At 37.4% G+C, this 20,374-nt stretch overlaps 1 protein-coding gene across 1 annotated transcript in view; it reads right to left on the minus strand.

Annotated features, from left to right (window-relative positions):
* The window catches only part of LOC113490203 (atrial natriuretic peptide receptor 1-like), a 33,844-nt gene continuing 13,470 nt past the window's right edge, over positions 1 to 20,374 (minus strand). Inside the window, exons 9-24 of the mRNA XM_026866492.1 lie at positions 19,658 to 19,730; positions 18,459 to 18,606; positions 16,926 to 17,012; positions 16,530 to 16,673; positions 15,550 to 15,671; positions 13,793 to 13,934; positions 10,214 to 10,262; positions 9,157 to 9,261; positions 8,115 to 8,234; positions 7,176 to 7,269; positions 6,299 to 6,386; positions 5,419 to 5,558; positions 4,138 to 4,290; positions 3,166 to 3,264; positions 725 to 816; positions 1 to 186 (exon numbers count right to left, since the gene is read on the minus strand). Coding sequence (XP_026722293.1) covers positions 22 to 186; positions 725 to 816; positions 3,166 to 3,264; positions 4,138 to 4,290; positions 5,419 to 5,558; positions 6,299 to 6,386; positions 7,176 to 7,269; positions 8,115 to 8,234; positions 9,157 to 9,261; positions 10,214 to 10,262; positions 13,793 to 13,934; positions 15,550 to 15,671; positions 16,530 to 16,673; positions 16,926 to 17,012; positions 18,459 to 18,606; positions 19,658 to 19,730 — 1,821 coding nt within the window. The 3' untranslated portion in view covers positions 1 to 21. The remainder of the gene's footprint in view (positions 187 to 724; positions 817 to 3,165; positions 3,265 to 4,137; positions 4,291 to 5,418; positions 5,559 to 6,298; positions 6,387 to 7,175; positions 7,270 to 8,114; positions 8,235 to 9,156; positions 9,262 to 10,213; positions 10,263 to 13,792; positions 13,935 to 15,549; positions 15,672 to 16,529; positions 16,674 to 16,925; positions 17,013 to 18,458; positions 18,607 to 19,657; positions 19,731 to 20,374) is intronic.

Here is a 20,374-nt window from a genome sequence, read left to right on the forward strand (position 1 = left end):
GATGCTGGAGTTAGTGAGTGGCTAGTAAGCAGTACTTGGGGGAAGATCACTGGGGAGGACACCTGGAATCAAACTAAGTGAGGCTCTGCTGGGGTCTTGAAGAGTCACAGAAGTGCTGGTGACTTTCTTCTGGGTGGCAGAGGCTTTCTTACCTTCAAGCCAGTATGTTACCATGTCTCCTTTCCCCTAAGGAAAAAAATGAGTCATGGGGTTATAATACTACCCACCATTTGTGTAATAATATTCCAAATCAAGTCCCAAAAGGAGACTGATGTGCCTGTCAGCTATTTTACATACAGAAAAATTGAGGCATAAAACTTTTCCTTAAAGATAGTGGCAGCGCTACCTATAAAAACAATTCTTTGAAGTCCCATTCAAAACTGGATCCAGAAGTATGTTAGTCTTCCTATGGAACTCTTACAATGATGTATGATGTCTCTGAATCTCCCTTTTTGATTTCAAGCAGTTAATGACAAAGTGACATGCCATGCAGTACTTCCAAGTTTGGCTAAGTCCTTCATGTCTGAATTATCAGGGCTGTCACATGAACAAGCCCATGAAATTAGTACTATTTTAAAACCTGAGCCTTCTGTCTTAGGGACAGGAAATAGTCTGACCCAAGGACTCTGAGACATAGAGGATGGCATGGGTTAAAATTCTGGGACTCCAGAGTACTTTCACACTCTCCTCTCTGAAAAACTGAATATAAATGTTGCATACACACCTTGACTTGTAAATTCCCACGGCATACTAACACATACTCTCCGATCTGCTCCAACAGCTGGTATGCACTTGAACTGCACTGTATTTTAAGAGCTGGAAAGAGAGACAATTGTCATATTATTGTAACAATTTAAACATCTAAGACAGATGCGTCCCCCCTCTGTGTGCCAAAGACTTCAAGACTCCCTCTTGCTTTTTTCATATCTTTGCTGTCATTCCTCTGTTATTTGAAATGTTTGCACACAAGCTCCATTATCCTGGACTCTTTGTGAGAGCATCTCAGGACAAATACATGGCTGCAGCAAACATTACTCTTCACATCTTGCATCTAATATTATTTGTCTACTCTTTATATCTGCCTGGCTGGAGTTACTGATGAGCGCCTGTTTCATTTTTCAAAGAAAACCATTGACCATCCTGGTCAATAAAGAGTCAGCACTTTAAGTTTTCAGCAGTTTTCAGCAAAGACTAAACATTAAAGAAACTGCCTTGCTCTGCCTCTAAACCTGTAAATAAAAACAGGGGAAAGATAAAATATTGCCATAATTCCAGGTGGTTTTTTTTTTTTTTTATCTGTGATTTTTCCTTAGTTAAGAATTTATCTTTATGTAAACCTTGGATGTCTTGCCCTTTTGCAAATGAAGGAGGAAGGACCAAGAAGGAGGGCAGATAGAAAAATTTCTGAATACTCCTACTTTTGCCAGAAAGTAAAATTTTGCCAAAATTTGGAAAATTGCCAAAAAAACCCACAACCCTAGGGTTTTTTGCCATTAACATTCTGTGACACAAAGTAAATCATTATGCTTTTTTTTTTAAAAAGATTCCAGATGATAGTAGGTCTGATGAAGATTATTTTACTGATTTTTCTTATATCAGAAAATCATGGGTTTGTAATATCCATTTTTTGGGTTTTGTTTGTTTAAATGTTTTTCATTGAAAGTCTCAAAACACTCCCCGTAGACCAGGAAATACGTGTTTCAACATACACAGATATGTATTTCAGAAATATTCTTTCCAGTAGATACACGATATTTTACCTGGTCATCCTGCTTGAGAACATGACACTAGCACTCAGATTCCAGCTGATAGCAATTTTAGTTTACATTGTCAGTAATTAATTAATTAATTAATCTATTTTAAAGTTTTAGGGTTAAAACATGTTACTGTAATTTGAGACCCTCAGATTTATGTGCAGAGAAGGAGGGAGATAAAAGAAAGGATTAAAAGATAAGAAGCTCTGTCTTTATACCGAAGTTTATAGTGTTGATGGGCCATATAAGAAATAGGCATGCAGAACAAAAGATAAAATACAAAGAATGATGGAAGCAGATTTTGAAGGCATTAGTTTTAAAGCACTTTAGATGATACAAAGAGCCTGCAAAGAGCCTGAAAGGAGGAAAAGAAAAGGAGTTATCTGGGAGACTGACAGAAGGAAAATGAAGCTATATTTGTTCCAGTCAGGCTAGCATTTGCTTTGGAAAAATGTACAAAATGGTGAGATAGAATGGATCCTGGTTGGTTCTCAAATTCCCAGGCTAAACTTTCAAAGCCATCATGTAATACTGCTTCTCTGCCTTTCTGCCTCGTTTTCAGTGGATCATGATAGATGTTGAAAGCATCACTTTATAGTTAAATTAAACTTGAAAACACCTTGGATTTTGCCTAATTCAAATCCATTTAGAAAGCATTGCAATGTGAGCCATTAAACTATTCAGCTTCATTTCATGAATGAAAGAAACAAAACCAAGCCATCATTGTTGATATTAAATCACTCCTTTTTTTTTTTCCCCCCAGTTCTTGTAGATAAGGCTAAAATATTTCTGAAGTTGAAATGCTCATACAGGCTAAAGAGGAAGCTTGTTAACTATGCATGGGGCTCTGTTATCTCCCAGGAAGAAACAAAAGTGAGGATATATCCATGATTTAATGTCTTTACTGGAGAACACATACATAACCTTCTATACTGGTTAAAGGCAGACGCAGCTCCCATGCTGTCCTACCACCTCTGGCATTCTCCATTAGAGGAATTGCTCCCATGGTGTCTTACCATCTTTTGCATTCTCCATTAGAGAAAGATATCAGTGAAAAAGAGAAGCAATGAAAGTATTTTTACTATAAATTCATCTGGGTGACAGAAAGGAATAGAAACACTGAACACATCCAGTTACCTCTCATTTTATCTGATTTTTACCCTTTTTTATTGCAGAAAACTTCAAAGCCATGAAAATCCCTCTCTGAGACTTGGGGAATGAGCAGATTATATTACAGATGTTGCAGAGAATATCACTGGCATAATTTGCCCATAGGCAGATTGAACCCAGAAATCAATATGTTCCTTACAGTATTTGCAGCAACAAGACAGGACTCAAAACTCAGCATAACATTTTTCCAGAACTCCTTAAGGTATGGTCAAAACTACATCTGTGTTTTGTTCCTTGTTACCTTCACTGGTAGATTCCATCCTGGAAGCTGTGTTCACAGTATCTCCAAATAAACAATACCGTGGCATTTTGGTCCCAACAACTCCAGCTACAACTGCCCCTATTAAAGAAAAGAGAAGATGTTTTGTGGTTTTAAATCACATAGTAAGTCATACAGCCCCATGACTGCTTCCTACGTTACCTGACATCTCACTCATTAACAAGATAAAGACTGAGTGTCAGTATTGTCTTATATGGGTTATACAGATGGCTTCTTGATCCATGGAGGGAACTGCAAAATGGCCTCAAAAGAGAACAGTGGGGGAAGTGATGATGGGATAGAGGTAGTGTGTATGAATGAAAGCACCTGAAGAATCATGTTTCAACCCAACAACAGAATATTCTGAGGGGCAGTGAGATAGGAATGTGCACACAACACTCACTAGGCACATGGAAAGGCAGGAAGTAACCTGCTCCTGCTGAAGGCAGAAAATGAGCATTTTGCTTCCTTCATGTCAGCCTTAGGGCATTTAAAATATAGAAGATATGATCTCTGGATGAGACAATCTAAACCACATAATTCACAGATGACGGGCTGCACAGCATATGTCCAACTCTGGCTGTCTATTAAGATGCAGTTGCAATCACACATCAGCTTAGATCAGGGAGCTGGGAGTCTGAGACTGAAGGCTAGATCAAAGAGTCAAGAAGCACCTCACTGTTTTGAGAAAAGAACAGCTGAAAAGGACAAGGAACAGACACAGAATGGCAGTTCTCACTCACATCAGCAAAGGCAGGGGCTGTGTAGTGTTTCCAATGTTTTATTCCACATTGTGTTCCCAATATTTCAGGTGTCCAATTATTTATTTTGTTGAAATGACTTCTATGAGGTGTTCTATCCCATGCCAAACCTCCTTTTTAATTGAGAAGAAATGCCACTACATAAACACTTGTTAAACCAGAGGAGGAATCATTTGCAGCTCTCTCCACATACCTGAGTGGATTCCTGCTCTTATCTTTAGGAGAGTGTTGGGCTTGTGTGGGATTTTAAAAGTCTTGCAGACATCCAGAAGGTCTAAAGCCATGCTTGCGATCTCACTGGCATGAAGGATCCCATTCTCTTTGGGTACTCCCGACACCACCATATCTTAATACAAGAATGCAACTGCATTAGCCTTTGGCATTACACAGAGATTTACGAAAGGATGTTGCTCAAGTTAGAAAAAAATAAAGCCCTATTCCTTCATAGCCTGCAGCACAGTTGTGCCTGCTGGGCAGAGGAGGCCAGAATGAAATGAAGGCTAGGCAAACAGCTAATGTGTGCAATTGCCCTAATTCCGAAAAATGTCAGATTTCCTTCTTACTTTTCCATAAGATCTATTTCCTCCCTTCCTCCCTCTCTCTGTTGAGGATACTTGAAGTGAGCAGGTAGCGGGAAAGTGGCTGTTCAATTCCTTTTGTCTCTGGACAGATATTATAAAGAGAGACAAATGATTCCCACTAGGCATTGTCCCATGCTTCCCTCACTGGCTCTTACTGTGTAGGACAAGAGACAGGTCCTTCCAGGATCCCTTAGGTGCATTTGTTCAGGAATTTTATGCTCCAGAATGTGCCCAACTATACCACAGAAAAAAGAGTGGGTTTTTTTTTCCCACATCTGTTACAGTATTTTCTCTCTGTCTTATCCAGAAATCCTGGTAGATTTTGCTAGGTTTTTGATGTAACTCAGTTTTAATCATAGTCAATCCCAGCAGATTCCCATGGTAGTAAATAGAAAGCTGTTTTCCTAAAAATCCAAAAAGAAGAGGCAGCCAAGTCCCTACAGAGTATTAGGGGACAGAATGTTGTCATGGTCTTTGAAAAAGAGGGAGATAATAAAGCTAATGAAATGGAATCTCTGCTGCCATGCAGAAGGTAAATTTTTCAGCTGTGTTCCTGTGAAATAGAAGTTGCCAACTGGGATTAATCTGTGCCAAGGTTTGAAGTCAGACCTTGCAGGTCATAGAAACCAAAAAACAACAGTGGTAGTTTATTCAACTCATTTGTTCCATCCACAACATTCATCAGTTGTAGAAATGATGATAGGCATGCAGGAAAATGTTCCTAAAGTGTGCTGGGGCTTTGCTAGGACTTCTCCCCTAATTGTTTTGTGTGGTATTCCCAGTGACAATAAGCTTTCCAAATCTCCTTTATCTGTTGTTGCTTTCCATCAGATCAGTTTCTGTCTTGATGAAATACCCATGCTCCATCATTGTCCACAGCTTTAGGAACTTACAGGCATCTCCTATTGTCTCCACCTTATAGACATCATAGTTATCTATGATTTCATCAAAAGCAGTATAAAGCTTGTTCAAGAGATCTACCACTTGGTAAGGTGTGCTGCTGCTGGACAGCTGAGTGAAGCCAACAATGTCACTGTTAAAACACAACAAAAACAACATATTCACCCACTGCTAAACATTGCAGATTGCTAATCCTAAACACACAGTAATAATTTCTCAGTGGAATTACATCAACCTTCTTTTTTTTTCCAGTATTTCTTTTGCTAAGGATTTTACAGAATAGTTTTGTCTTCAAACATCTATATAAATTGAAAACAGACTTCTTCCATTTAAAAGGACTGACTGTCCTTTTTGCTTACCAATTCACTAAACCATTTTTTACAGTTAGACTTTTACCTGTGACAGACTAAGTAGTCTTCAATTTTGGGTTATGTACAAATGAAAAAAAAGAGAACTTGGTATCTGTCCATTTATGACCAGTGAAAACATGAAATTTATATGTTGCCTCAAGCACACATAACAAGTCAAAGACTGTAAATCTACATGGACTCTAAGGATAGACAAGTTTCCTTTACACAGCTAAATGCTGGAACCTTTACTTAGACCTGTTTTATGAAACATACATGCATGCGTGTGTAGCATACATAAAGCGACGTGCTGCTGTGTGTTAGAACTCAACAGTAATCTCATATTTTATAAAAAAGGAGAGGTGTGAGAATTTTGAAAGACATTTGCAGAGTCAAATGTTGACACCTGGTATGATAAACAGCAGTTTATATAGAAATTCTGTGCTCAGAAGATTCACCTCCAGTAGGAGCCTAGAAGTTTCTACAGTAGGAGTCACTTCTAGTCTTATCATTCATTTTTGTTTACCTGAAAAAGATGGTGGCACTTAAGTAACTTTGAGCTTGTGCATGTTTTCCCTGCCTGAGATCATCTGCTACTTGCTTCGGCAACATACCTGTTGTAAAAAGTTGAGCATTGTTACTCTTTTGACATGCACAAAAGCACACAATAAGCAGAACATGTTTGTTTGAAAGTATGAAGGCAATGTTTGTAAATGTGAAATACTCTGAAGGTGAAAGCACTCTTTAGCATCAAAATCTGCTCTGCTGTAATGTGAAAATTCACAGTAAATCTCACTGATAACAAGACCAGATTTTTCAGATGACCCATAACTTTTAGTTCAAACAAACCAATATCTATACATTTCAAGTCAGAGTAAGGTTAGTTATTACTAACTTCCTTTCAAGCCTTTGCTGGTGTTTTCTTCCTGTGTTAGGTTTGTTTACTATCTCTTCTCTGATATTTTTTATCTTCTTTATCTCTGCTATCTTGCTCTTCCACAGTCTTTTCCTTTTTCTCTCCTATGTGTTATACCTGTCACTTTATCCCTTTTTTCCTGCAGAATTCCAGAAGATACACTGCCATCAAAACTAACCTTAGTCTAAAAGCAATTCCCCAATATTTATAACTATATAGAAGGACTGCCAAACAATATTAAACTGAGAGCACTATAGATTCTGGAGTCATAGCTCTCAGATGAGTGCACTGATTCTTAGGGGGAAACTATGAAAAGTAGATAAATACCCTTCCAGCTTTGCAAAGAACAATTATGTTAATTAATTCACAAATACATGTTATCTATTAAATAATCAACTATCTATCAAAGGGTTTCTGTTTGTAATTAGACAGTTAAAATCAAATTATTATTGAGAAGAATATCCAGTATTTTTACTATATAACTTACTATACAACAGACGATCAGTCTTCTGTTTTTCATGCATTAAATCCTGGGTTCTCTCAGAAACCATTATCTCCAGATGTTTGCTATATTTCTCCATCTAAATAACATAGAGAATTACATATAATAGTCCTTTTACTGAAACAGGGTAATAGTTGGATAGGATTTAAGCATTGGAATGATTCTGCTTTGAAAACAAGATAAGCAAAGGCTCAGGTCTGAGATACCTGATTTGTTCTTATGAAATAAAAAACCAAACAGATTTCTTTCTATGTAAATTTATGATTCTAGGTTTAGAGATTGCCAGAGGCCAATTCCAGACTCTTCAAAGTCCATGTAAACATTTGGGGTCAAATCCAATGCAGAGACCAAGCTGCAGACGTGTATTAAAATATGTTACCAAAACTGATGGAATCTAAGTCTCAATCTTTTATCAAAATCTTAAAATGCTGTTTCATAAACTATCCTGCTATGCTATGCTGTGCTTTTTGCATCCTTGCTCTGTGTGAGGCAACAGGATCTGAAGGCAGAAGTCTCTTTGCTGCTGAGCTTAAGATGCTCAAAATGCATCTGTAAGCATACTATTTGTGCATGGAGGGATTCTATATCCTCAGTATTGTAAGATCACCACCAAGACACTGGTAAAGGGGAATATTGCTTCTTGTAAGTCATTAAAAAACAAACAACATTTGAAGAAAGAAACAAAAGTGTTCAGCCCCAAAGAAGTTGAGAAAGTCAAGAAAAAATGACAGAAATGGAATGAGAAGGAAAACTGGGTCTCTAGCAGAACTGTAGCTACAATCAGCCTGCTAGAAGTGAAGCGAAAAATGCGGCTTTTCTCATCAAAGAAGAGGCATGAGATCAAAACACAAACCTGAAGGATAGAGGTGAAAGTTATTGCAAGCAAGCAGATTGACTTGGATTGGATTAAAACACTAAATTTACCAGAGTCATCATCATGTCGACAGGGCTAACTTTATTAGGATTCATCTTGTACAACATTTTCTTGACTTGTTCAAATGTAGGTCTTTGGGCTGGATTATTTTTTCTGCACCTTCTGATTAACTGAAGCAGGGAAAGAGAGAGGGAAAAGCAAACAGCCTTTTGTATTCCAAGTGCAAGCAATGTTTCTAATTAATACCACTATTTTCTCTGTGGAAAGTGTGCATGTGAAGCCCTATCTGCAACTGGTGAAAAGTGGCAGAGCTATACTGAGGTCTCTGAAGTTCTACAGATTTATGCTGAATGAAGGACATTAGCATGCTGTGGGAAATAATTAGATGCACACATTCCTTCTGCCAAATACTGCTTAAGCTCTTGTGCTTTAAGACAGTGTTACACTGTTGGAGTCACATACTGTTTTCAGAGGACTTGCCTGTACACAAAATTCACAAAAAATTAAAAACTCAACTACTTCTTAAGAATGTTACCTCCCTACTAAAATCCAGTGCTGTTTATGAGAAGTTTGTTACATTTAGGTTGCTACAAACCACCAAAGGTGAATTAGATAACTCTTAACTGAAACAAAGATGCCACAGTCTTGTTCCAATTTAATTGAACTGGGAGAGGGTGTACTTTGTTTTATTAGGTTTTATTGAGCTTCATGAATACATAAACCCTCTTCATGAGAATCAAACCAAATTCATACTTTGAAAGTCCTTTGCCAGTAAGCTAAATAGACATTGCTAATACAAAATATTCATGGAACTTAACACTTTATAATAAATGCACAAAAATCAATGATTGAATATTAAAAACATCATTTATTACACTTACAATTTGAGGGGACAACTGAAACTTTCAATTTGTCAGAATATCAGGTTTTTTATTAAGGCTATGAAAGCATTTCATTGTGCCTTATTTGAGATGTACTTCATGACTTCTGGGTTGTTTATATTTATCAAAGGTAATATTGCCATAAAACTTCTGTGACATGTCTTAAATTCACTTCAATAAATAATTTTTATAAACAATATTGTTATCTTACCTCTATGTATTCTGTGGGACATGGGCAAGAATTCTCAGCCTTCCCTGAAATTAGTTCTGCCAAAGGTGGGCACCAGGAACATTCAGCTGAATGCACATCATCATTCTAGAGAAAAGGGGATTAAACAATGTTGAAACGAGTGGTGTGTTTTTCATACCATCCATTTGAAATATATTACTGTGATCATCATTACTTCTGTAATGTTTTCCCTATAACTTCCAGATCAGCTTCTTATATGAGAGTACAGGGGGAAAAAACAAACAAACAAACAAACAAAAAACCAACCAAAACCAAACAATGGTCTAAACTGGGTGACCTTGTCTAAAATAGTTTTCATGGCTGAAAGACTTTAGTGTCAGTGTTTATATGAGGTAAACAACTCCTGAAACAAATTAATACCTGGCAAGATACTGGAAAAAGTTGGAGAAAACACAAGGCCTACATTGGTCTATTATCACAAACTGTCAGAAATGTAAGAATGGCAGTTTCAGGTCTTCATTGTTACAATTCTTGTTAAGCAGATTATTTCAGATAGAATATGGGTACATATCCAGAACATCTGGTTTCAATTTTAAGGTGCATTTATTGTGTTTGCCATTTAGCACCGATCAGAAGACATATGCAAACACATTTTCCTTATGGAAAGGAGCTCATTTGATCTTCTATCATATTCTGATCACTGCAAGACTCCACTGAAGAGGCCTGTGCATAGCAGGAGAGGGAAGGAACAACAGGAGAAAAAGGAAAATGTTTTGGCATACCTTCCTCTCTGCCCCTCTGCCATTAAGTCTCACAGAGCTAACCAAAAGGCCATTTTGGAGTACATTACTTTTGTCATACACTTTTCTTCAAAGTCCTGAAGGGAAGACTAGCAGATGCATTAGGAAGCCCTGATTGCATGTTCCATTGGAACTGAACTTGCACCCACCAAATCCAGAGAAAAATGCATGATCAAAAAATAAATCAAATGTGCAGTTACTCAGAATTTGGTTTGTATTTTCAGCAGAAACAGAATCAAAGTTGTCATGCAAAGTTCAAAAAGTTCATCTTTACTTACTGGCATAGGGTCACTTCTTGTGGCAATTTCTAGTAAAATGATGCCATAACTGCAGAATAAAAGCAAACCGAAACCTTAATGAAGTAACAGCTAATGGAGTTAGTGATTTGTTTCTTCCATGTTTTCTTATTCTTCCCCATTTTATGACTGACAGACCAGTATCCCAAAATGGAGAGTAACAGCAACAGGCTGTTATCTATTACTACATTTTCAGAGATCTGTCACTGATCATTTCATAGCAGGCTCTCCTCACAGTTTTCAGACTCAGAGATGAAGCATTTGAGTTTGATGGACAGGAAAGCAATTTTCTCTGGAAGAATTAATGGAATCCAGAGGGGATATGTGCAGGGACTTACATGATATCTACCAATTGAACACATATGACAGGTTTGTGCTGTAATCAAGGGGCAGGAGCAGGTTCATCAGGATCATCAGCTGGAGTCGTGACTTTCTTCCAGCATAGATCACGGTTCTGAAAAATCTCCATGAAGTCAATGATGAGACATTGTGTCCAGAGTCTTTTTTACAGTATCTTTTATAGTAAGCATTTTTGTTCATTCTTTCTGAATTACATTTTTATTATCATCATCATCTTCCTCAGATGAACAAATGAATGTGTCAAACACATTCATCAGGGGTGAAGAATGGAAAAAATGGGGTAACAACTGGGTGTTCAGTCTCCTTATTGAACTCACTAGAGATCTCTTAGAACAGTGATCTCTAAGAAGCCAGCACACCCTCCAGCCAGCAATAGAGATAAAGATGCTTCTGCCAATTTATGTATTGAAACTGTGTAATAATTAACTCCCCACATGCATCTACTTGATAAATTTTATTTGTATGGGGAATATTGGTCTTCCATCTGTTGTATTGCTAATGGTTGCTCTGTCCCGTAAGGCATTCTAGCTGTATAAAGGGGTATGTCTATCTTTCAGAGGATCACCACTGCCTATTAAAAGAATGCATATAAACCATGCTGAATAATGTAGAAATTAATCTGATGAGATTTTTATCTCAATTTTGGTGTGATTTGGTAGAAGAAAGGAATACCAGTCCTGGTGACACAGCAAAGCTGAAATAGATTTTCAAGGAGAGTAGTTAGATGATGATATTCCGATAAAGCAGTATCAATGTCATTCAGCTTCAGCAGCACAGCTCAAAAAAGTCCTAACGCAGTGGATACTGAAATTCATATAGGAATTACAAATCAAGAGGAGCCATCTAGGAAAAACTGTGACTGGAAACAGCCTCTTCAGCTCAAACAGGAGCTGCTTTCATGTTCCTGTTCTCATTTCAATTTTAGCTTTCCCATCTGACCAACACATTCCCTGGAGAACTTTAAAAGTGAGTGATTAATCTGTAAGAGCACACAAAATTACAAGTCCCACTCCTGCAGTTTCTACTCATTTTTTATTTGGGCCATACCTTCAGAAACATAAATGGAATTTTTGCACAGATAAAAACAGGATTTCAAGACTGGGACACTGCTCCCTGGCCAGCGAACCCACATACATGTATCAGGAAGGTTTAGCACCTGCTCACATAATCAAACACAAACTTTGTTAAAATGCAGGTTCTGAAGAATAGCACAGTTAAAAAGACAACCCTTTTAATGCTACAGGGTACATCTCTACCTTTCTTTCCTGACTGCACATTGCTCTTCTTCCTTTTGTGATTTCATCTCTTACTTTTTTTCCTTTTTTACCAAGAAAGGATTAACTGCAGTACAACAAAAGAAGACAAGATTTTGACAGATTTAGCAAGCATTCACGGAATCTGTCAAAAGTTCATTGTAGTCATTTATGATATGAGCAGATCAGCTCTTAGTACCTTAGAACTATTTTAAGGGGAGTCCTTGGCAAGCAACAGCTTCAGGAGACCAAGTGTCCTGTGAAGTCAAATAATGATATCTAACCTGAACAGGGGCAATCTGTGAGCCAGAGAAGCACCAAGGAAACATTTTCTGCAATGCATTTTGGCTGTGAGGCAATGATAAACTCTAATTTGTAAGACAATTCTAAAATTACTGATTAATTGGAGCACAGTATTTTCTAAGACCAGTCCATGTTGAAAAAGTGAAGACCAACACAGGACAAATGACAGTAGCCAGAAATACCAACACAGTGACAAATTGCCTTTAGCTGAGCTATTCGGAAGCAAATACTAAGGGCATGTTTAAGACTGTAGACATAAATACTACTGAGTCCTCAAATTCTTGCTTATATAATGTAGTAGAATGGATTACAATTAATAATGTTCTAGCACATTTTATATGCATACATTTCTTTACAAGGGAATAATGTGTATTAATCCAGTTAATTTTATATATAAAATAATGTTTTCATGATTGTCCATATAATTTTTAATTAATCCTAATTGAAAAAAGAGCAAGATTTAAACAATATTTTCTGTTTCTGCAACTAATTTTTCAATAAAAGTCCTATAACAGTCACTTATGGTCGTAAGCATTTGTTGTGGCCTATTGCAGGCCAGAGTAAAATTCAAAGCTTTTGATAAAAGGCAGTAATAGCTACTCTTTGGTAAATGTTAATAAACAGTGTTAATAACTGTGCCTTCTTCTGATCAATTGTTTTGCACTATCAGCATTTTAATCTCTAACTGAACTCCAGTTCTTTGCATTCTGCCAGCTACCAAAGTTACCAAGAAATAGAAGACTTCTGCTGGGCTGGGAATGTGGCAAGAAAAAGTAAGAGAAAAGGGTCACAAAACATCTTGTAGTATCATTCTGCATTTTCCCCTCTCAAATGCTTTCAGCAAACTACTGGAAATAAGCAGACAGAGGAAGTATCATTGTTATGAAATAGACTACAACAAGAACACAATAATTTCTCATGTGAGAACCAAGAAATATAACTAATTTTTAAAATAAAGTAGTTCAACGTCTTTTTCACTGGATTATTATTCTCTGAAAATTCAGTTGTAATCCTGTTTATCTGGTTGGATAGAAGCTATCTATCACTGGCAAGGCTAAACCTGATAGCCAAATAAGCAAAGTGATCTCTTATAAGAACTTTTGAAAGGAAAGGGATGGAGCTATTCACTAGTGTATCTATTTCCTTTTCCTAACTCTAATTTTTCTTGGCAAACCACATAATGTCACTGTGTATATGCAGCAGAATAATGTATTGACATTAGTTATAGAATTATGGGATGAATATGTGCATTATGACATCCTGGAAGATTGATGCTCCTAACTTTTAATGTATTGCCATTACTGAAAATAATCTAGTTTTTCATAAGAAACAGCAACAAGAAAAGATTACTAGATAATAGCAGATCTTTATACCTTTTTGTCTACCAGTGCAGAGTAACTCCTTATAAATCATTAGACCAACTCTGCATTTATACAATATCAGTGAATTCTGTATTTGGTTATCTACCTTGAAAGAAAAGATCCTGTAATATCTATGCTGTTCTGTATTCCAGGATCAATCCTTTAAAAAATACAGTCAAACATACCTTGTGTGACCACAGAAATATGCTGCGCCTCATTGTTATTAAAGAATATTCAATTTAAAATGAGATTATTCAGTGCAAGAAAGAGGAAGAGTTAACTACCTGTAGATGTCTGTTGTAGAATTGGGTTCAAAGTCTGAAAGGGAATGGATTTCAGGAGATGTGTAAATCTGTTTCAAGTGCTGCTGGTAAGAGCTTGATCCTTCAAGAGAATCTTCTTTTCTGTATGACTGCAAGCCATAATCTAACATGGAAGAAAACAGGAAGCAAACTATTCCATGGGTACTTCTCTGAAACATGTGCATTACTAGACAGTAACACAACTAGTCTAAAGGAATTAATCTTTCCTATATGAAATACAAAACTTAGTCTAAAAATAGTGTGTGTCTGGTGGTCTTGTTCCTCTAAACCAATTGCAAATACAGGATCTGAAAACTGAGTATTTGGGTGAGACCACATGACAGCAGGGAAGTTGAACCCTTCCAAACAGAATAATTTTATGATTTTATAAAATTATATTCAGAGAATAGGCTAACTTCAGTGCAAGAATGCAGGTTTCTGTCCCACACATCCCCTGATCCTTATCTGTGGTGTTATAATTACAAGTTAGACAGTCTAGAACTACTGAAAATCAAATGGTGGGCTTTACCTGCACACCACTAGGTTCAGAACAAAGGCAGCATAAGTGTGAAACATCTTTGCAGCTATACTTTTAGCCTAACATAGAACTGATTCTCAGCATGTGACAGTATCAGAGAGGAGAAAAAGCCAACCGACTGCAGCTTTCTTTCTCATATGAACAGCACTCTGCTGAGTGTATGGGAAGGCAGAATGCAGATGTCTGGTTTTGCCTGGAGTGACCTCTAATTAAGATGGTCCTAGAGATTCATTCTTTATGTTGGAGATCATTGTAGTTTTTCCGATAGCTTCCCCACTGGTTATTTGTGAGGTTTGTTTAACATTATCACATCCAGATAAACCATAAATATTTGCAGTCTCTACATTGCTAGCAGTTAACTTCTGAACAATTTCACAGGTACCCCATTTAATTCAGAGGAGCTGTGGTAAGGTGATGCAGTTGATGTAATCCAACTATCTCAATTTTTTATGCTTTTCTCCAAAACAGGCCCTAAGCAAAGTAGGCTGTTCTGAAGGCAGCAGGATACTAAATGAGTTGGAGATGCCGGCATGGCCCTGTGTAGGAGCCTTAGTCATAGGATGAACCACTGAAAGACAGATCTGTTGCTGCTGTTTTTTAAGATCATTGTGGGTTATAGAGTGTTATAACTACTTTGTGGGGGAAGTAGAAGAGATGATCATTGCTTTCACTCCCTTTGGCAGCTGCAAACTAAACTAGACTCTCAGGTGGGTTTCCTGTCCCCACAGGCTGTCTTCTTGTACCAGGAGCAGACTAGATGTGTAGCTCTGTCTCTGGGAGAATACAATTCAGTTTTGTGTACAGGACTGAAAAGCTCTGAGAAGAGTCTGCTTTTCTCCATTAAACTACCCGGTGTTTACCAGCCAGCATTATTCCATGTCTTTACAGAATTGTAAATCAGGTTTTCTCTCTGTATCAAAACTGACAATGAGAGAGTTTCTGCTCAGACTGATGTTGATGGACTCTATCACTTGTGAGATCTGATGTGTGCATCAGTAACACACATTAAATGAATTGACATGATAATGTAACATGAAACTTGCTTCAGCATTGGACACTTCTGGTGAAGGCTGGTACAGTCAGAATTTCCACACGAAACGTCGACATGGTAGTGCTTGGGAAGAATGTTGAGTATGAAATCCATATACATTAGTGTGTTAGCTGGACAGTTTTGAAATTTTGTTTCTTATTTTCTCTTTACCTGCAATTTTACAAACCCATCGGTCATCTATCACACAGTTACTAGACTTCAACCGTCCATGATACATTTTGTGGTGGTGAAGATAGGCCATTCCTTGCGCAATATCAGTAGCAAATGAAAACCTGAAAGACAATAATCAGTGAGCAAGTATTTCCACTAAACCTTCACTCAAGAGTGGCTCCAAAGCCTACTGAAGTTGACAGAAAGTTTTCCTATGGCGGCAATAGCTTTCAATTTGTGTCCCCATGCTCATTTTTCAAAAAAAAAAACTTTAGGTGGTTTGTTGAAAGCCCTTAACTCCCTCTCAGTTGTCTTAAGTCCAAAGGCCTTTAGCCTCTTTCAAGACAGTTGAATTTCTTCTAAAAATTCTCAGCATCTTTGTATCCTTGAGAGTGCTTTCAAATACTTACAAGAGAAACAATTTTTTGTTAACTTTCTCACTCTATTTGCAGTTTCCTCCCTTACAATCTTTTTCTTTGCTGAAGGCAAAAGTAGAGTGTGCCAAGAAGATTTTTTTTCATAGAACAATGTCATTGCCTCTGTGGAAGTTTCATTGACAATGTGAGCTCATTTTCTGTATTGGTAAATATAATAAAGTGTTTGTAGGTATGCTAATCATTTCACAAATACGTCTTCACAAACAGAGATGGCAGTGATTTTTAATTAAATGGGGATGCCCCAAATATTTGGGAACAAAATGAAGTTACATGGGAAAAAATGTTTAAAACTAGTTTTGCAGTATAACTAGAGGTGGGTTGAAAACTCTTTGGCTCAGCATGACCAGTACTAAATGTATGATTGCTCAAAAATCCACAAGATAAGTTGGGCTGGATATTAGAATTCACTTTCTTTCTTCTTCATTTTCTTCATATCACAGTGCTGGCCTGTCTACCGAGGGACTTTAACTAAAATTAACATCTTGCCTTAAACAGCACATAGCACAGTTTGTGTCATTTAGCTTTTCAAAAGTGTTTTTCTACCTGAAGCCCCAGTTCAGAGGAATGTCTTCATTGAGCAGAACATCACACAGGCTGCCTTTGGGGCAGTACTCTGTCACAATGGCAACATTTGGAACCTCTATACAACCTCCAATGAATTTGCAGAGATTGGGATGGTCAAGTTCCCTGTGAAAATCAACACAAATCACATCACACCAGCAATTTTCATGGTTGTCCCTCCTGTTTGTAGAGTAACTGTAAATCCAAGTGCTCTGCTTCATGATGTAGAGAGAAAAGTAAAACAGGTATGAGATTTTGATCTGGTGTCAAAGTTTGAAAGAAAGAGGAATATGAATTTAGAGATTTTGACAGATTTTAACCCCTAAAGAACCAGTGTAAAAATGGAACAACATACCCTTCTCATGCTTCACTTCTTACCTTACTTGCTTTACTTCTTTACGTATGGATTTGGACAGCGTGAATGCCTTCTTCATTATTTTCTTTATGGCCACTGTTCTACCATCGCTGAAACAGAATGAAATGCTGTTCACAGAGTTTTAGGCCAGCTTCATAAGACAGACAGACTACAAAAATGTACTGGATATTTCTTCTACATCTCTAGAAACAAGGCACAGAAGTTAAGCATGTCCATATGTGGGTGTAATTCTGAATCTGAGTACACGACAGGTGACAGGGCCCTGTTTCTATGGTAAGGGAAGCATTAGTGATTTTATTAAAGAGCATCCTTGGTCTGTGGATGACATTTGGAACGTGAGACAGTTAGAGTCAGTTGAGGTAGTTGGGTGATGGAGTAGCAGCAAAAGAAATGTCAGAACTACTGAAACACATAGAGCAACATCCCTGTTATCCATCGCTTCTGTCTACTGTTTTGGAGATCCACCACTGATATTTAACATCCTTTTGTTCTCATGGGATGAGGAATTCTCAGCAATGAAGCAGCTGAGTGTGATAGACAGCAAAGCAATTTTCCTTGGAATAATAAAAGAATCCATTGGAGATACATGCAGGAATTTAAGTGATACCCACCATATAAATACAAAGTATGGTGTCTGTAGTGTAGTAGGTATGGATGCTTTGCCAATGAGACTGAATGCCCCCTTCATACATCTTTCACCCTTGATGAACATGTTTGACCTTGATTCATCTGAGGAAGATTATGATGTTAAAAGTGTTATAATTCAGAAAGAAGTAGCAAAATTGCTCACAGTAAATGATCTATGCTGGACACACAGTCTCATCAATGAAGTGGCTTTGATTTTCCAGAACAGTGATCTATGCTGAAAAGGCAGCTGCTTTTAGCTGATTCTAAGCTCCTCTATCTGCAAAGCACAGATCCTGCCCTGTGTATTCAAATGGTAGGTATTACTTCCAACTTTGCACATATGCCACCTCTTTCCCCTAATTATAGTATTTTTATGGGAAGAATTGCTTTCCAGATAGTAGGATATGGCTATACTGTTTCCCCATATAGTTATGTAATGCACCTTTATAATGAGATCCAGAGATGAATATCTTCAGTCATGTCAGCTGGTTTAAAGACAAGATTTCTAATGTGCTACTGTATAGGATGCCACTCTTTAGTGCAAAGAACCTAGATGTGCTCTACCTGCATTTTAGAAAAAGGGCTGCATAAAAGACTTGGTTCCAAATATATTTCAACAGTAAGGGCCATTCATTAACGGCTGCAAGACATGTTACGCAGCCAAAGCCTTTTAACAAGTCCTCAAGAGAAGAGGAGAAATCACAACCAAAACAGAAGCCTGGCATATAAGACATTCCACAGCTAGTATGTGGTACAGAAGTTAGATGATGATATTTACTGGATTTGCCCTAACAGGAAAAAAGCAAACTTTTGCACTACCTATCAACAGTAAAGTTGCAAGAACCAGAAAGCAAGGTGAAACCATGGTATAATAGGTACTGCAGTAAATGAGTAATATATTGACTTACTATCTCCCAGTCTGGGTGAAGTGCTGTTTCCTGGACACGTTAGCAGCTGCTGTGCAGGAGCTCAGAGCAGTGATGCAGCTGGCACTGGAGTCACTGGGTGCTGGGGGAGCACTCATCATGCTTCCTGTTGCTGTCCATACTATGCGATCTAAATTGGGTGTGGGATGAGAAAAGGCACCTGAAGATGCATATTGCCAAAGTAGAGATTCAAGAGGCAGACAAACACAGGGAATTCTCCAAATCTTTGCATCTTGGCTGGTCTTGTTAACACTTAAGACAGAAAGCTATTGCTTGGAATGTGACTGCTGCATAAAAAGAAGTTCCAGAGGTGATTCACTGCTAGAGAACCTGCCCACTAGCCCAGGATTTGATGCAGGTTTTGTTTTTCTGCTCTTGGGGTGATTAGCCCTTGCTGTTACTCAGATGCCAAGGACAGAACCCAGGGAAGCAGAGCAAGCTCTGTGCCATACTTTAATGAGTCTACTTGGAGCTCTTAGAAGACTGTAAAGTACAGGGATGTGGCAAGTGATTCTGACACCAGAGGGAAGTCAGTTAAGAGCAACAATACAGTCAGATGAAAAATAAAAATAAAATCAGTGATCTCAATGTATGTTTCTTACACAGCTCAAGGTAACAAAATGGATTTGAAAATAAATTCAGTGAATTACATATCAATTCACCATTTCAAATTAAAAAACAGTTTTAGCCAATTAGTCTCAGCCTTGCTGAAACCTCTCAACTCTCCCTAGTATTAGTATCCAATAAAGTGTTGCTGAGGAAGTTCAGCATCTTACCTTGCATCAGGACTGTTATGTTCCCACACCATAGTATTATCCATACACAGTTCAAAGTTGCATTGACATTGGGACCCTTTCTACAGCATTCCACACAGATTTCCAATAGAGATCCCTGAGGTAACTTGAGAATAAGAGTGTATATATACATATATATGAAAAAAAAAAAAAAAAAAAAAAAAAAAAAGGAGTTAACTTGAAAAAATAATTTTTCACAGTACAGGCTACATACCCTGTGTACAGCACAGCTGAAGTGTTTCCATTTAGAATAACTCTACATTTCGGCTACTATGGTATCTCTGGACAGCTCTGTCCAGATGAGACATACTGTCTGTTTCCAAATCTCGTCATATTATCAGTCATCATTACGACGATGTCATAGTATTAAAATGACAAATTACTAACCTTGTTTGATGCAGGTGAAGTCTATAATCCAGCTTTCATCCCAAAACATCTTTTGTTTCTGATATTGAAACCACTACAAAAATAAATAAAATTAATTCCTGATGTGGCCCTACTGTCTTTGAAGGAATTGAACTGAGATTATTTTTTTCAAATATGAAAGTTTGTAAGTATTCAAAAAAAATCTGATGTTTAGGCATCCAACATGTATCTTTTAAGTAACATTAGAACCAAAAGTATTAATAACAGGCTTAGAAGAAGACAGAATCTAATAAATATATTTTTAAATGTACATTCTATATTTTAGAATCTAATTACATGTCATATTTTGCATTGGCTACAAATTCTCCATTATTATCAATACATCTTATGCACTACATCTACACCTCAGCCTGGACATCAGATGAGTATTTTACATTACCTTATGTAATGAAATGTCCTATGCTATAAGAGCATGACAACACAATACATCCCAACCCCAAGATAAGGAGCAGTACATCTGTAATGGAATTAGCCCCTGATCCATAAACGAGGTTGTATTATGTCAAATACTCTGGCATGAAGAATATTAGGTAGGGATTCTGTGACTACTTTGTGAAAAAGGAATCAATCCAATAGCTGATTTTCTGTAGAGCTGACATGCAAAACTAACATAGAAAGTGTAAACACATGCTTTCAAAAGAGGAGCAGCTGTTTCTATACATTTGTTATAGCTGCAGT

This window comes from Athene cunicularia (assembly GCF_003259725.1).
Source record: "Athene cunicularia isolate RWA chromosome Z unlocalized genomic scaffold, athCun1 chrZ_part3, whole genome shotgun sequence".
Lineage (NCBI taxonomy): Eukaryota > Metazoa > Chordata > Aves > Strigiformes > Strigidae > Athene > Athene cunicularia.